Genomic DNA, 13,445 nt, shown 5'->3' with positions numbered 1-13,445 from the left:
TTGTGGAACGGAACAGCCGGCCCCTAATAGAACAGTCCTATCCTTGTCCGTAATGCGGACAATAATAGGACATGTTCTATTCTTTTGCGGAACGGACATACGGAAACGGAATGTATATGGAGTAGCTTCTGTTTTTTTTGCGGACCCATTGAAATGAATGGTTCCGCATACGGTCTGCAAAAAAAAAAAAAAAGAAAGAAAATACTTTCCTGTGCATGAGCCCTAAAACTGATGTAGAGTCATAGTTTATGCCTGTGAGTTTAATGAAAAAACATGGTTTAATATTCAGTATTTTTTCATGTGTGGATAGGCAACCAAGCTGGAGCCTTCTCATGAACAAAGACATGGGGAGCTTCTGTTCACCCCCTGCACACGTATCACCGACAGCAGCTGAAAGAGCGCCTGTGACGTCACACACAGCTGATTGCAGTCTCTCCCTCCAGCTTTTTGTCCCTCCACGCCGCCGTACGTGCAGTGACGTGTGCCCGCGCTAGGCTCTGATTGGTAGATTTCAATAGTCGCGGGCTACTTGAACTGAGAGCTGTGTCTATGTGCAGCGTACGGGAATTGTGGGTTTAGCAATAGTGGCGGGCATAGGCCGGGGACTGACAGGCAGTGGTGCGGTACCGAGCGCGTTTAGGCACCGGTGATAGGGCTGTGCACCCTGGTTAGCCCCGTGCACTGCAGTTTTCTGTTTGTCCCCGGGGCAGGAGGACGGGGGTCGTGCATTGGATCACCCACCATAGTCCTTCCCGGTGCTTGACTATTAGTTACCGAAGCGGCGGGCAAGATGTCGCACTTCGTGCTGCGGGATGAGAACCAGGAGAACGTCCAGCCTAGGAAGCAGCTTACCGGCCAGCATGCCCCGCCAGGCCGCACCGTGCTGGGGGTGCTGCAGGAGAACCGGGGGCAGCGGGCCCAGAGCAGAGGAGGCAAACAGCAGGCACCGGTATGTGGAGCTGTGTGTGTGGGGGGCGGCCGTGGGCTCTGATGGCGGTGACCCCCATTATAACTAACTACCCCCGGCCATCTGCCGATCTGTTCCTGCTGCAGGCGGGATGGGGTTAAATCTCTATTATATCTGTGTATGACCCGATCCCGCCAATAGTGATCAATATATTTCCTATTCCGCCACCTCTCAGGAAGGGGGCAGCACCTCCGCGCATGGCATTCTCTCCTGCTGCCCACTGCCCCCTCTAGCTGTACGTGATCTGCTGGATTTATTGTCTGTAGCTCTCCAGTTCTGACATCACAGATGAGATGGGCCATGAGGGCTGGAGATCAGTGCAGGTCTATGGGACATGTGTCTATACAAGCTGAGGCCTGTAATCTGCTGAGGCACTACAGGAGCCTCATGGCTTCAGTGCATGCTGAGAGTAGTAGTTGCTGCTAGGCAAGTAATGGAGGGCACTGGATTTCTTTCCACTGTCATATTTCTATCTATATAGTTCAGTGGCTCCTAGTCGGTGGTGGGTGTTGGACCTGATATTGTCCTGCCGGTATACATTCCTGTGACTCTGGAATGCAAACGCTTAAGGATTTGATTAACAATCTTAGGGTACTTTCACACTAGTGACGCTGGATTCCGGCAGGCAGTTCCATCGCAAATCTGTATGCAAACGGATACCATCTGTAGACTGATGCGGATCTATCGCACAAATGTATTGCAATACTGGATCCGTCTCTCCGGTTGTCATAAGGCAAAACGGATCTGGTATACTTATCTTTTTCAAAACCGGATCAGTTTTTCCGGGACACTTAGGGCCAGATCCGGCATTATTTTACATTGAAATGCATTAATGCCGGATCTGGCCTTCCGGCAAGTGTTCCGGAATTTTGGACTGAGAAAATACCGCAGCATTGCGCTGTATTTTCTGTCCACAAACCATAGTCTTAACTGAAGGCATCCTGATTGCTCTCCATTCAGAATGCATTAGGATAAAACGTTTTTTATTTTTTCCGGTATAGAGCCCCTAGGACGGAAGTCAATATCGGAAAAGAAAAAACGCTAGTGTGATAGTGCCCTAATGTGCTAAAAGCGGAGCATGTCTGCAGGGACGTCCATAAGGTGTCATCCCGCCTGAACTATAGCAATCTACTCACATTTGAGTCATGAAGGCCTAATGTGCAGTATTTCCTCTTGCGCTTGTCTTCTGACCTCCCATGCATGGCACAAGTTCACTCCTGACTATCAGTCATGGTCTTGTAGATCTAGTATTCTACTCATGTCACTGTCCTGAAATGGGGGGATGCACTGATATAACTATGATCTTCTCTTCCAGATCCTTGCCGCACATAATCCCCTCGGCCTCAATGATGAGAACTACGGCAGAATCCCGGCAGGGAAGGCGGCTGGGAAACAGTCTTCCTTTGCCATTCATGTTGATGAACCGGACTGTGCAAACCGCAAGAAGCAGGCTGTCCCGAAGAAGCCTGTGCATGATGAGCACCTGAAACAGCTGAACTCGGTAGTCATTTCTCTTGGCCAGCGGCAGCCGCTGGCAGCTATAGCACTGCCAACGAATGTCAGCTTTGGTAAGTTCAGCTAGTTTATCCTAATCTATGGCACGAGTAAAGCAGGCCTCAAACTCTAGGAAAAATCTGCTTAATTTCCCATTCATGAGACGTTCAGCACCCCTCATGTGCTGGACATCGCACCTCTATAGACAAAGGTAGCTGCATAGCCACAGATCCTGCGGAGACAAGTCTACATTCACTCCATGAAAATGAAGTTTGTGGCTTGTACTTCTGATGCATTGCCAGCATTTTCAATGATTGTAGTAAAGAATAACCGATGCTGGAATAGAAAAGGCTAGTGAAGTTTTATATCGGCAAGGAATAGGCCCCATGTTTTTAAGGGCATCTGTCAGCAGATTTGTACCTATGACACTGGCCGATCTGTTACATGTGCACTTAGCAGCTGAGGGCATCTGTGTTGGTCCTGTCTTCATATGCGGCCTTGTTGCTGAGGAAAATGATATTTTAATATATGCAAGTGAGCCTGTAGGAGCAATGGGGGTGTGATCATTACACCTAGAGGCTGTTTGCTGCAACTGCTGCGCCCTATGCACTTTGACAGGTGTGATGACACTTTTACTGCCTGGTCCTGTCAAAGTACAGAGGGTGTGGCAGTTGCAGAGAGAGGAGCCTCTAGGTGTAAAGGTAACGCCCCTGTTGCTCCTAGAGGATCATTTGCATATGTTCAAATATGATTTTTCTCAGCAATGCAGCCACATATGAACAGGGAACCAACACAGATGCCTTCAGCTGCCAAGCACACATACAACAGGTCAGCTAGTTTCATAGGTACAAAACTGCTGACAGATGCCCTTAAACTCTCAAGAATAAGGTGTCCACAAAATCAATGCTACCCTGCTATAGGGAGGCTAACGTTCTGTATTGAAGCTCCTTTCTGAGGTGACTTGGTTGGCCGTTCCCTTCTGGCTAAAGGCATGTCCTGCTTGGAGCATGCAGGGAGCCTCAGGTCTGTAGTGCTGCCGCTGCTCTGTGAGCTGTTCCAGCAGCTGGATCCTTTTCCCATGATACTAAGGTGTGATGTATTAGGATATGCCCTCACTTACTGATCAGTGGAAGTCCCTGCTGTCAGCACCCCATGTTCCTTGAAAGGGGCAAAAACGCTTGCTAAGCTTATCAGTCTTTCCCTGCACCGAGCTCAAGGGTTCAGGTACAAGTTCCTGATGTAACATTATGACCATTGGGGATTCCACAAGATTATGGCATGATATTAGATGGAGCACCCTCTTGGTATACAGCGCTGAATTGTGGGGTGGGATTCCTATTCTGGGTCCTGTAATTGTAATGTAAATATGTGGAATATACAGAGCAACTGTACACTTCCTTAGGGTACTTACACACTTTCAGCAGAGTATTCCAGCAGGCAGTTCCGTCGCCAGAACTGCCTGCCGGATCCTGCAATCCAGACGCAAGCTGATGGCATTTGTCAGACAGATCCAGATGCAGATCTGCCTGACAAATGCATTGAAATACCAAATCTGTCTCTCCGGTGTCATCTGGAAAAAAGGATCCCGTACTATAAATTTTTTTTTTTTGCATTTTTAAAGGTCTGCGCATGTGCTGACCGGAAAGCCGGATCTGTTTTTTTCCGCAACACTTAATACACTTTAATGTAAATTAATGCCGGATCCAGCATTCCGGCAAGTGTTCAGTATTTTTGGCCGGAGAGAACCGCAGCATGCTGCAGTATTTTCTCCGTCCAAAAGATGTAAAAGGGACTGAACTGAAGACATCCTGATGCATACTGAACGGATTGCTCTCCATTCAGAATGCATTAGGATAAAACTGATCAGTTCTTTTCCGGTGTTTAGCTCCTGTGACGGAACTCGGTACCGGAAAACAAACACTAGAATGTCCCCTGTGGGGGTACTTTCACACTAGTTGCCCTTACAGGTAACAATTGGACAGTTATGATAAAGGCTAGGGGGGAACAAGTGTGCTGACTATAAAGTCAATTTAGAGCTGGGCAATGCCACTCAAGGCTCTACTGTCCATTGGTTATTTAGAACTTTGCTAATGTCCAGTAGATGTGATGTTAGACGTTGTCCCCACTCTAACCTTACCTGCTCTCGTCTAAGATTCCCCGATGGATATGTCAATTGTGGATGAAGAGGAAAAGACTGTCAGTAGTAAAGAAGTTCCAGACTACGTGGAAGAGATTCACACTTACCTTAGGGAAATGGAGGTAATCTTCAGCTTTTTGGCCACTTCTACACCCACTGGGGCTTGTTTACATGAACATACATTACAGTTCACTACGCAGGTTGTCAGATGTACACTATACTACAAGACCTTTAATAAAAACCCTTTCACCGGTCTGCAGCCCTGCTGTTCCTGCCAGACTGGAAGGCTTGGTCCTGTAACTGCTGTGCAGTGTGACTTGCCATTCTAGTGCATAACTGCTGACACCGATGATTGGTTGCAGCAGTTATTGAACTGGATGTGGCTGGGGACAGGACTGCATACAAGTAGACCTCACTTTAGGCTTTATCCCAGGAGTGTAGGTACTGAGAAGACACATGGGTAAGCTATAAGGAGGTGCCTGTCTGCAGGCTACAGTGTCACTAGAACTGTTAATACAGATGTTTTCTTACCATTTTGTGACTGCAGAGGTTCTGTAAGGATACTTGTACATGTAGCATCGTTGGCCATGCATTCATGTATAAAGAACACTTAACTTGGTTTATCCAGCGACCTAGGTCTGTCACCACATGGCAATGCATAAGATCTCCTGGCCCCCTGTAGGTGACAATCACAGAATCGCAAGCATACCGCTCGGTCCCTCTGTTCATCTTCATAGCTCCAGAAAAAGAGCTTTTGAACCATCTGCAAATTAGTTGAAAAGAGCCTAAGTTGTGGTCTCCAGGCACTCCCACTTTACATGGAGCCCCGCTCCTCCCTTTGGCGTGTTCTTGTCACCTTCTTTAGCTTTCTACATCAGCAAGTCCATAAATGACACAATGCGTGGGTGCACTGGTCTCATCTCCTGCCTGCAGGGTCAGCACTTGCAGAATGTTACTGCACATGTGTACTGAACTGTTACTACTGCCTGGAGGGGTAGTGAGTGCATAGGCACGCTGGTGCCTGCATATTATCATTTCATATCACAATTTATCAAGCTCTTTACTCCAGCATTGTCTTAAAAAAATCACAAGGTAGGAGTTTTGTGACTTTGGGGTCCCTTGAGCAAATTTTTTTATTTTTTTTCCATACTCCAGTATGTGGTAGGTGGCAAAGTGAGTCATGATGGCTGTAACTTAAAAGGTCCCAGTCAAATCTGGAGAGAAACTAACACCTTTCCGCATTTTCACGTAAATGTACGAATATGGTGCCTTAACGCAGGAGCTGCACCCGCCCAATCCACAGCACGGGCCCAGCTGTTACTGATAGCCGGGCCCCTGCTTCATCCGCGGGCATCACTGTATGCAGTGATGCCGGCTGATTAATCCTTTCACATGCCGCAGTCAGCACTGACCGCAGCACGTGTGGCGTTTACAGAGGGAGGGGGCTCCCTCTGATTCCATCGTCCCTCCCGCGCTGTGCTGGCAGGGGTCGATGGTTGCTACGGCAGCCCCGATGCCTTACACAGGCATCGGAGCCTGCCAGCTACAGAAGCCCAGGAGATCCGGCAGGCTGGGTCTCCTAGGCAACTGTCAGCATCTTGCTGTGTAAGATGCTGACAGTTCAATTCGGTACAATACATGTATTGTACTGAATTGAAACGTGGATCAAACCCTGAAAACGTAAAGTCCCACAGTGGGACAAATATAAAGTGTGAATTTGGAATTTTTTTTTGTACATTTTTTTTTTTTTTTTTTTGTTTCAAGTAAAAAAAAAAGCATTTTCCTAAAGTAAAAATTAAAAATAGGGAAATTAAGAAAAGTAGACATTGGGTATCGACCGTCTCTTTAAAAATCACATGACCTAACCCCTCAGGTGAACACTGTAAAAAATAAAATAAAAACTGTCTAAAAAGCCATATTTTTGTCACATTAAATCACAAAGTGTAATACCAAGCAATCAGTCATATGCACCCTAAAATGGTACCAATCAGTCATACATAACAGTCAGCCAAAAAATAAACTATGGCTTTCAGAATATGGACACTCAAACCATTTTTCAAAAATTTATGTAAAACTGAAACAAACAACCAAAAAAAGTCTTATTTGCTATGGTCACGTCTGTAACAACCTGCTCTATAAAAATACCACATGATCTAACCTGTCAAACACTGTAAATAACAAAAAATAAACCTTGCCTCACAAAGTGTAATATAGAGTACCCTAAAATAGTAGCAACAAAACTGCCACCTTATCCCGTAGTTTACAAAATTTTAATTTTTTTGGCATTTCTACTCTAGGGGTGCATCAGGGGGTCTTTAAATGTGACATGGCAACTTAAAATTATCCCAGTGAAATCTGCCTTCCAAAAACCATATGGCGTTCCTTTCCTTCTGCCGTTTGCTCATACAGCAGTTTTCAGAAACTCCCCATATGTGGTCGTAAACTGCAGAATCAAGGCAATAAATACTGAGTTTTGTTTGGCTGTTAACCCTTGCTTTGTTACTGGAAATTTTTATTAAAATGGAAAATCTGCCAAAAATAATTCTGAAATTTCATCTCCATTTTCCTTAATTCTTGTGGGACACCTAAATACCTTGAGGGGTGTATTTCTAAAATGGGGTGGTTTCTAATATGTAAGCATAACAAAGTGACTTCATAACTGAACTGGTCCTGAAAAAAAATGGGGTTTTGGAAATTTCCTTAAATGTTAGATTTGCTTCTAAGCCTTCTGTCATTCTCAAAATGATCCAAACATGAAGTAGACATATGGGAAATGTAAGGCAATTATTTTTGGAGGTATTAGTATTACTAAAGTAGAGAAATTGAAATTTGCACATTTTTCCAAATTACTGTCATGAAGTACAATGTGACGCGAACACTCAGAATGGCCTGGATAAGTAAAAGCGTTTTAACGTTATTACCACAGTTACACGTCAGATATGCAAAATTAAGCTGCATCTTTGAAGGTGAAAAATGGCTGTGTCCTGAAGGAGTTAAAGGTCCCAAGGAAAACTGACTAAGGGCTGTTTCACACGAGTCCATTGCCGGAATCGCGCTCGTGTGTCAGCATGATCCTCCGTTCTGGACTTGCAGGAGCACATGTCATTATGATGTATTGTGTGAAACGGCCCTCATGATACATTTTCACCACGGTCTGTTTTTATCATGCACTTGAATGGGCAGATCTTTCAGAAATCTGACCTAGATGGTGCATGCTGGGACTCTGCACAGACCAATGGTCCGTGTGTGTAAAAGTCACAGGTAAGTGGCCCATTGACTATAATTGGTCAGTGTTCAGTCCAGGTCTTGTCTGTTCTGTACCCAGACGTGGACATCGCTAATCTGAAAGACCCTCTAACTGTACCACACTCGGGTCTTTAAGTGTTCCTCTATGGCAGTGATGGCGAACCTTTTATAGACTGAGTGCCCAAACCCATTTATTTATCACAAAGTGCCAACACGGCAGTTTAACCTGAATACTACAGTCCAGTATAGTATATCTTCCACATACTTTATCATTTAGCTATAATAGCCTGCCTACATTTAGTGGGCTGCCTGTGTTGTTCATAGTGCGCCCTATGCTGATGAATGGCAGGAAAAGTCTAAGGCATATTGGTACACCATAGACTTTTTCCAGGGCACAGGTGCCCACAGATAGGGCTCTGAGTGCCGCCTCTGGCACCCGTGCCATAGGTTCGCCACCACTGCTCAATAGTTTCCTTATAAGCGGCTTGTAGCTGCTGCAGGAGCCCATTATAATGACTGATGCACCCAGTTAGGCAGTGAATGTAACTGAGTTCTTAGGAGAATCCGATCATGAGCTTCAGCAGCAAGGATCGTCTAGTCAAATCCCTTTCCCTGTTCCAGCTATGATTATAGTTTGTATTAGTTAACATATAAACTACTACCCGAATGTACACAACCAGAAGCATGAGACGGGCTTGTAGTTGCATGTCAGTCAGATTATAAAACAAGCAAATGCGATCACTCCCCTGCAGAACAGTTCCCTCACACTGACAACCAGAGACTCGTCCAGTAGAATACATAAACCTGTGAGATCATCAATGTAGTCACTGCCAAATATAATCTATCACTTTATTGAATAGAGATCAATGTATATAAACTGTTCAGCTGGCTTAGTTATGAATGACTAGGGACACTGGTCTGCATGTAAGCAGCTGGCATGGATTCTGCCTTGGAGACTTGTGTACAGTAAAGTGACAGATTTGTACTTGGAATTGTAGTGCTGGACTCCCTGGTTTTAGAGTGTATAAGTCACAACCTTTGTGAGAATCTGTACTACAAACCTACACAAGCAACTGCCATGAGCTCAATAGATATTGTGTACCCAAGAAGTTGCTTTAAGGTTTGATCATACAGGTTGACTTGCTGTATTTTCTTTAATGGAGATTTAAAGACCCCTGACACTCGGCAACTAAGCATCTTAAATTCTCTTCCTGCAGATAAAGTGTAAGCCAAAATCAGGCTATATGCAGAAACAACCTGACATAACGAATAACATGCGTGCCATCCTTGTTGACTGGCTAGTTGAAGTTGGCGAAGAGTACAAGTTGCAGACGGAAACCCTGTACCTGGCTGTAAACTACATTGACCGATTCCTGTCTTCAATGTCTGTTCTGAGAGGAAAGCTTCAACTTGTTGGCACTGCTGCTATGCTTCTGGCCTCGTAAGTTCTCTGAGAAGTTGTAAACTGTCATACACAGCAGTAAGAACTGTTCTAACATATCTTTATTCATACAGGAAGTTTGAGGAGATCTACCCACCAGAAGTGGCAGAATTTGTATATATAACTGATGACACTTACAACAAGAAACAAGTCCTCAAAATGGAACATCTGGTGCTAAAAGTTCTGTCTTTTGACCTTGCTGCTCCAACCATCCTCCAATACCTCAATCAGTACTTCAGGCACCACCCAGTGTCTTCAAAGATGGAAAGCTTGTGTTTGGTGGGTGTTAATGACTTTGTAACTTATCTAGAAACTTGTATGGGCACTACATGTGGGCCTGACCTCTTGCTAAACCTACTTGCTTGACTGTCGAGTGGCTGTTTAGCTGTAAGATTTAATTCTGTTGGATGTCTCCATGACTAGTTGTTGAACAGTTCCTAATAAACTGATATTCACCTTCTCTACTTACAGTATTTGGGAGAGCTCAGTCTGATTGATTCAGACCCTTTTCTTAGATACCTACCCTCAATCACTGCTGCATCAGCTTTCATCATTGCCAACCATATAATTAATGAGGAGACCTGGGTAAGTGTCCCCCCTGAACTTCCACTTGCAGAAATATAGATTGTAGTCTCTTTATCCATTGTGTAGCTGAAAAGCATATACTGGTTGTGGAACAACTAAGGCATTGTCCTTTCATCTTACATTTGCAGCCACAGTCATTGGCCAAATTCACAGGATACACATTGGAAAGTCTTAAACCTTGTATATTGGATCTCCATCAAACCTACCTCTCTGCAGCATCCCACCAACAACAGGCTGTCCGTGAGAAATACAAGAGCGCAAAGTGAGTGACACATCAATTTCATCGATCACTATTTGAGTTCCAGTGTAGTCCCATGACATTGAGTACATACTTCCTAAAGTCTTTGCTGCTGTGTGAAATTAAACTTGGTTTGATGTATTAAAAACTGCACAAAAACCAGTTTAATAGGAACTGACAAACCCTAAAAGTAAAATGTTTAACATTAGAACCTGTAATGGTAACCTATAAACAGCTAGGCTAGTCTGACCTGGGGACTCTGAGGTCTGGAAGCCTGCAAGGGACTTCTCTGATCTACAGCCCCAGTTGGAGGATCATGTAAAATATAAATTCTCAGCCTGATAGAACGTTAAATAGGAAAATGATAAACTCTAACTCAATAGAAGGGGGTTTGGACCAAGGGATTGAACATATTGTGGCATCCATTTGCGGAGGGGACATTGATGTGCCGTTGCTCCACAAAGAAACCGAATGGCTATTCAAGTTGGACACTGTATACCCTAAAGGATTAAATGAGGCAGTATCATTCTCCTGCTTTATTTAGGTGATTATGGGACAGTAGATTTGGTCCATCACTTTATGTTCAGATGCTCTGGTCATGACAAATGGAGAGTGTCCTTGAATATGCAATCATTCTGCAATTTACATAGGGTGGAATGTATATACCACCCCAGTTGTCTTCCCCTTTTAATGTATGGCTGCCTGTAGTTGTATCTGATGCATTTAATTGTCAGTTCTCCTATACTGGCCCCCTTTTTTTTTTTTATATCCTGCCCAGCTTTTCATAGCGATGTGACTTGAACTTACTTACGCATTATAATTGTCCCCTATACTATTGAGCAGATTGGTGCTCCTCCCCTTGAGTGTATCATGCTGTAGTGTGCGACGGTCACGTCAGGGAGTGTGTCAGAGGACGCTCCTCCATCCCTGATTGGTGACCGACGCCGGCACACACCCTCTGGGGGCGGGTGTTAGATAATTTATATCCGGCGTGTGTATGGCCGATCACGGCGCCGGTGTTTGCACGCCACAGTGCAGTAGCTTCATCTAATCTGACACTATTATGAATCTTGTTCGCTCCTGATGACGCATGACATAAGTCATGTAGAAACGCGTAGAGCGAGTTCTTGTGTCTTGCACCGCTCCATGAATGGGGCAGCCTTAATAAGTGATAGTCCATTTGCACTGGCTCCCTCTATTCTGAGCGCATTGAAGCATTATATATATCACTCACTTATCAGGGTAGCGCTACTCTGGTGCACCAGAACCGAGCATAGTAGTCCTAACTGTACTGACTAGCCACTGTATGGCTCAAACACATGAGCAATTCAAGTTGGCAAGTGGATTAGTTCAGTACTTAGTCCCTGCATAGAGTGGTGCTATTAATACCTAGTGGGTACAGACTACACGCTGATCAGTGTGCTCCAATACTGAGCGACAGCCCGACCCACAGGTTCAGTCAGGCCTTCAGAATGTCGGATGGTCTATTACCTGATCCCTCTCTGCACTTCTGATTCCCTATATGCCTGATTTTATCTAAACCCCCTTCTATTGAGTTTAATAAAGAGTTTATTATTTTCCTATTTAACGTTCTATCAGGCTGAGAATTTATTACTTTAGTGAACATATACCACCAGAACTACATTATATTGTGAATGGATCATGTAACATGTTAATAAACAGAATGCTATGCAAGTGCCATAGACCCATATTCACAGTAGATCATAGAACACACATCAGATATTGAAAGTGAGACATTTTACCTTTTCATGAAAATGAATTTGGCAGCACCACATCTCAAAAGTTGGGAGGAGGGCAACAAAAGGCTGGGATAACTGGTACTAATAAATAGCTGGAGGAGCCATTTGCAACTAAGTCACATGACTGGTTATGAAAAGTGTGTTTGAGAGGCAGAGTCTCAAGCAAAGATGGTCAGAGGTCTGCAAAAAGTTGTCTGGGGTCTTAATATTTATGACCTAGCCTCAGGATAAGTCAATATCAGATCAGCGTGAGTCCAGCACCCCTGCCGATCAGCTGTATGAGGAGATGGCGCACACGTGCTGCCTCTGTCTAAGCAGCAATACAGAAATACTGTTTTCCTATTGGCTGCTGCTTGGACATGGAGGCAGCAAGAGACGGCACATGGTGTTTCCCATGTACTCATACAGCTGATCAGCGGGGTTGTCATATCCCTACCGCTCTGATATTGGTCATCAATATTAAAAGCCTGGACAACCACCTTTTTAAATATGTTAATATACTCTACTATGGAACTTATTTATAATAAGTTTGAAGGGTGTCAAATGTAAGGCTAAAAAACCACCAGCATTTGACCAGCCAGTGTGTGCTGAAGGAACCACTCGTGTCCCATTAGGAATGTGGAGCTCAGGAGCCCTCCTTTCAGGTACAGCAGAATGCTGTTGGGCTTCTCTATTGCATTAACAGTACAGGTTTACTGTAGGGAGGGAAATGTATGATTAGTCAAATTCCCTGCTGTCAACTGGTTTTTAGAAAATTCCCCGCATCAATCAGCAGTTCACAGGGCCTGGGGACTTGCTGGTACTTTGTGCTGCATTGACATGTTGACCAGAACTTCTTCAGTTAATTTGTCTCCCCCTCTTCATCCACAGGTATCATGCTGTATCTACTATTGAACCTCCAGAGTCATTGTCTATATTCTCATAACCTTACCAGACGGACTTTTAATGTATATTTACAAAGCACATGATGTACAGTTTTTCTATCCTTTTTGTATTGCTACTGGGTATCCCTACTGATCTCTATGGCAGAATTATGATACAGAGTTTTAGATTTTTATTGGTTTTAAGTTTTTGTAAATTTATGTACTTAATCTTGTTTTTAGATCACTTAGCTATGCTTTTATAATGCTGTGTGCAGTTTGCATTAACAAAGCAGTTGGCATATTTGTTAACTATATTATCGCTGTTATTGACAATAAATGTTTAAACTGCAGCACAAGTGTGGCTTTTTAATGTTGGGACCATCTGAATGAAATGCTGTAGTATGGCTCAAAACAACTTGCAGTTTAGTGACTTTAAAGAAGCCCTCCAACATTTGCCTATATAGTGCAGCATAGACTGTAACGGGGATCAGCATCCTCCGGCACTCTAGCTGTTCAGAAACTACAACTCCCAGACCTCTATGGGAGTTAGAATAACATGTTTACAAGTTGTAGTTTCACAGTTGGAGTGCCAAAGGTTACTGATGTCTGGACAAAGCGTAAAGCATCACTAACGTTTCAAAAACTTGATATCTAATCAAGTGTTTTGATCAGTGGAGGTCTGACTGCTGGGAGAAGGGCAGGCATACTGTGCTC

At 44.2% G+C, this 13,445-nt stretch overlaps 1 protein-coding gene across 1 annotated transcript; it reads left to right on the top strand.

Moving 5' to 3' along the window:
• Positions 1-529: 529 nt before the first annotated feature.
• CCNA2 (cyclin A2) lies at positions 530-13,075 on the top strand. Its single transcript, XM_040420497.1, has 8 exons — positions 530-949; positions 2,283-2,535; positions 4,614-4,720; positions 9,062-9,285; positions 9,360-9,564; positions 9,757-9,870; positions 9,999-10,132; positions 12,739-13,075. Exons 1-8 carry the CDS (start codon positions 791-793, stop codon positions 12,791-12,793), a joined length of 1,251 nt encoding a protein of 416 aa, XP_040276431.1. The 5' UTR covers positions 530-790; the 3' UTR covers positions 12,794-13,075.
• The last annotated feature ends 370 nt before the right edge of the window (positions 13,076-13,445 follow it).

Source organism: Bufo bufo, chromosome 2 (assembly GCF_905171765.1).
Source record: "Bufo bufo chromosome 2, aBufBuf1.1, whole genome shotgun sequence".
NCBI classification, from domain to species: Eukaryota; Metazoa; Chordata; class Amphibia; order Anura; family Bufonidae; genus Bufo; species Bufo bufo.
This window is presented reverse-complemented; position numbering and strand designations above follow the sequence as displayed.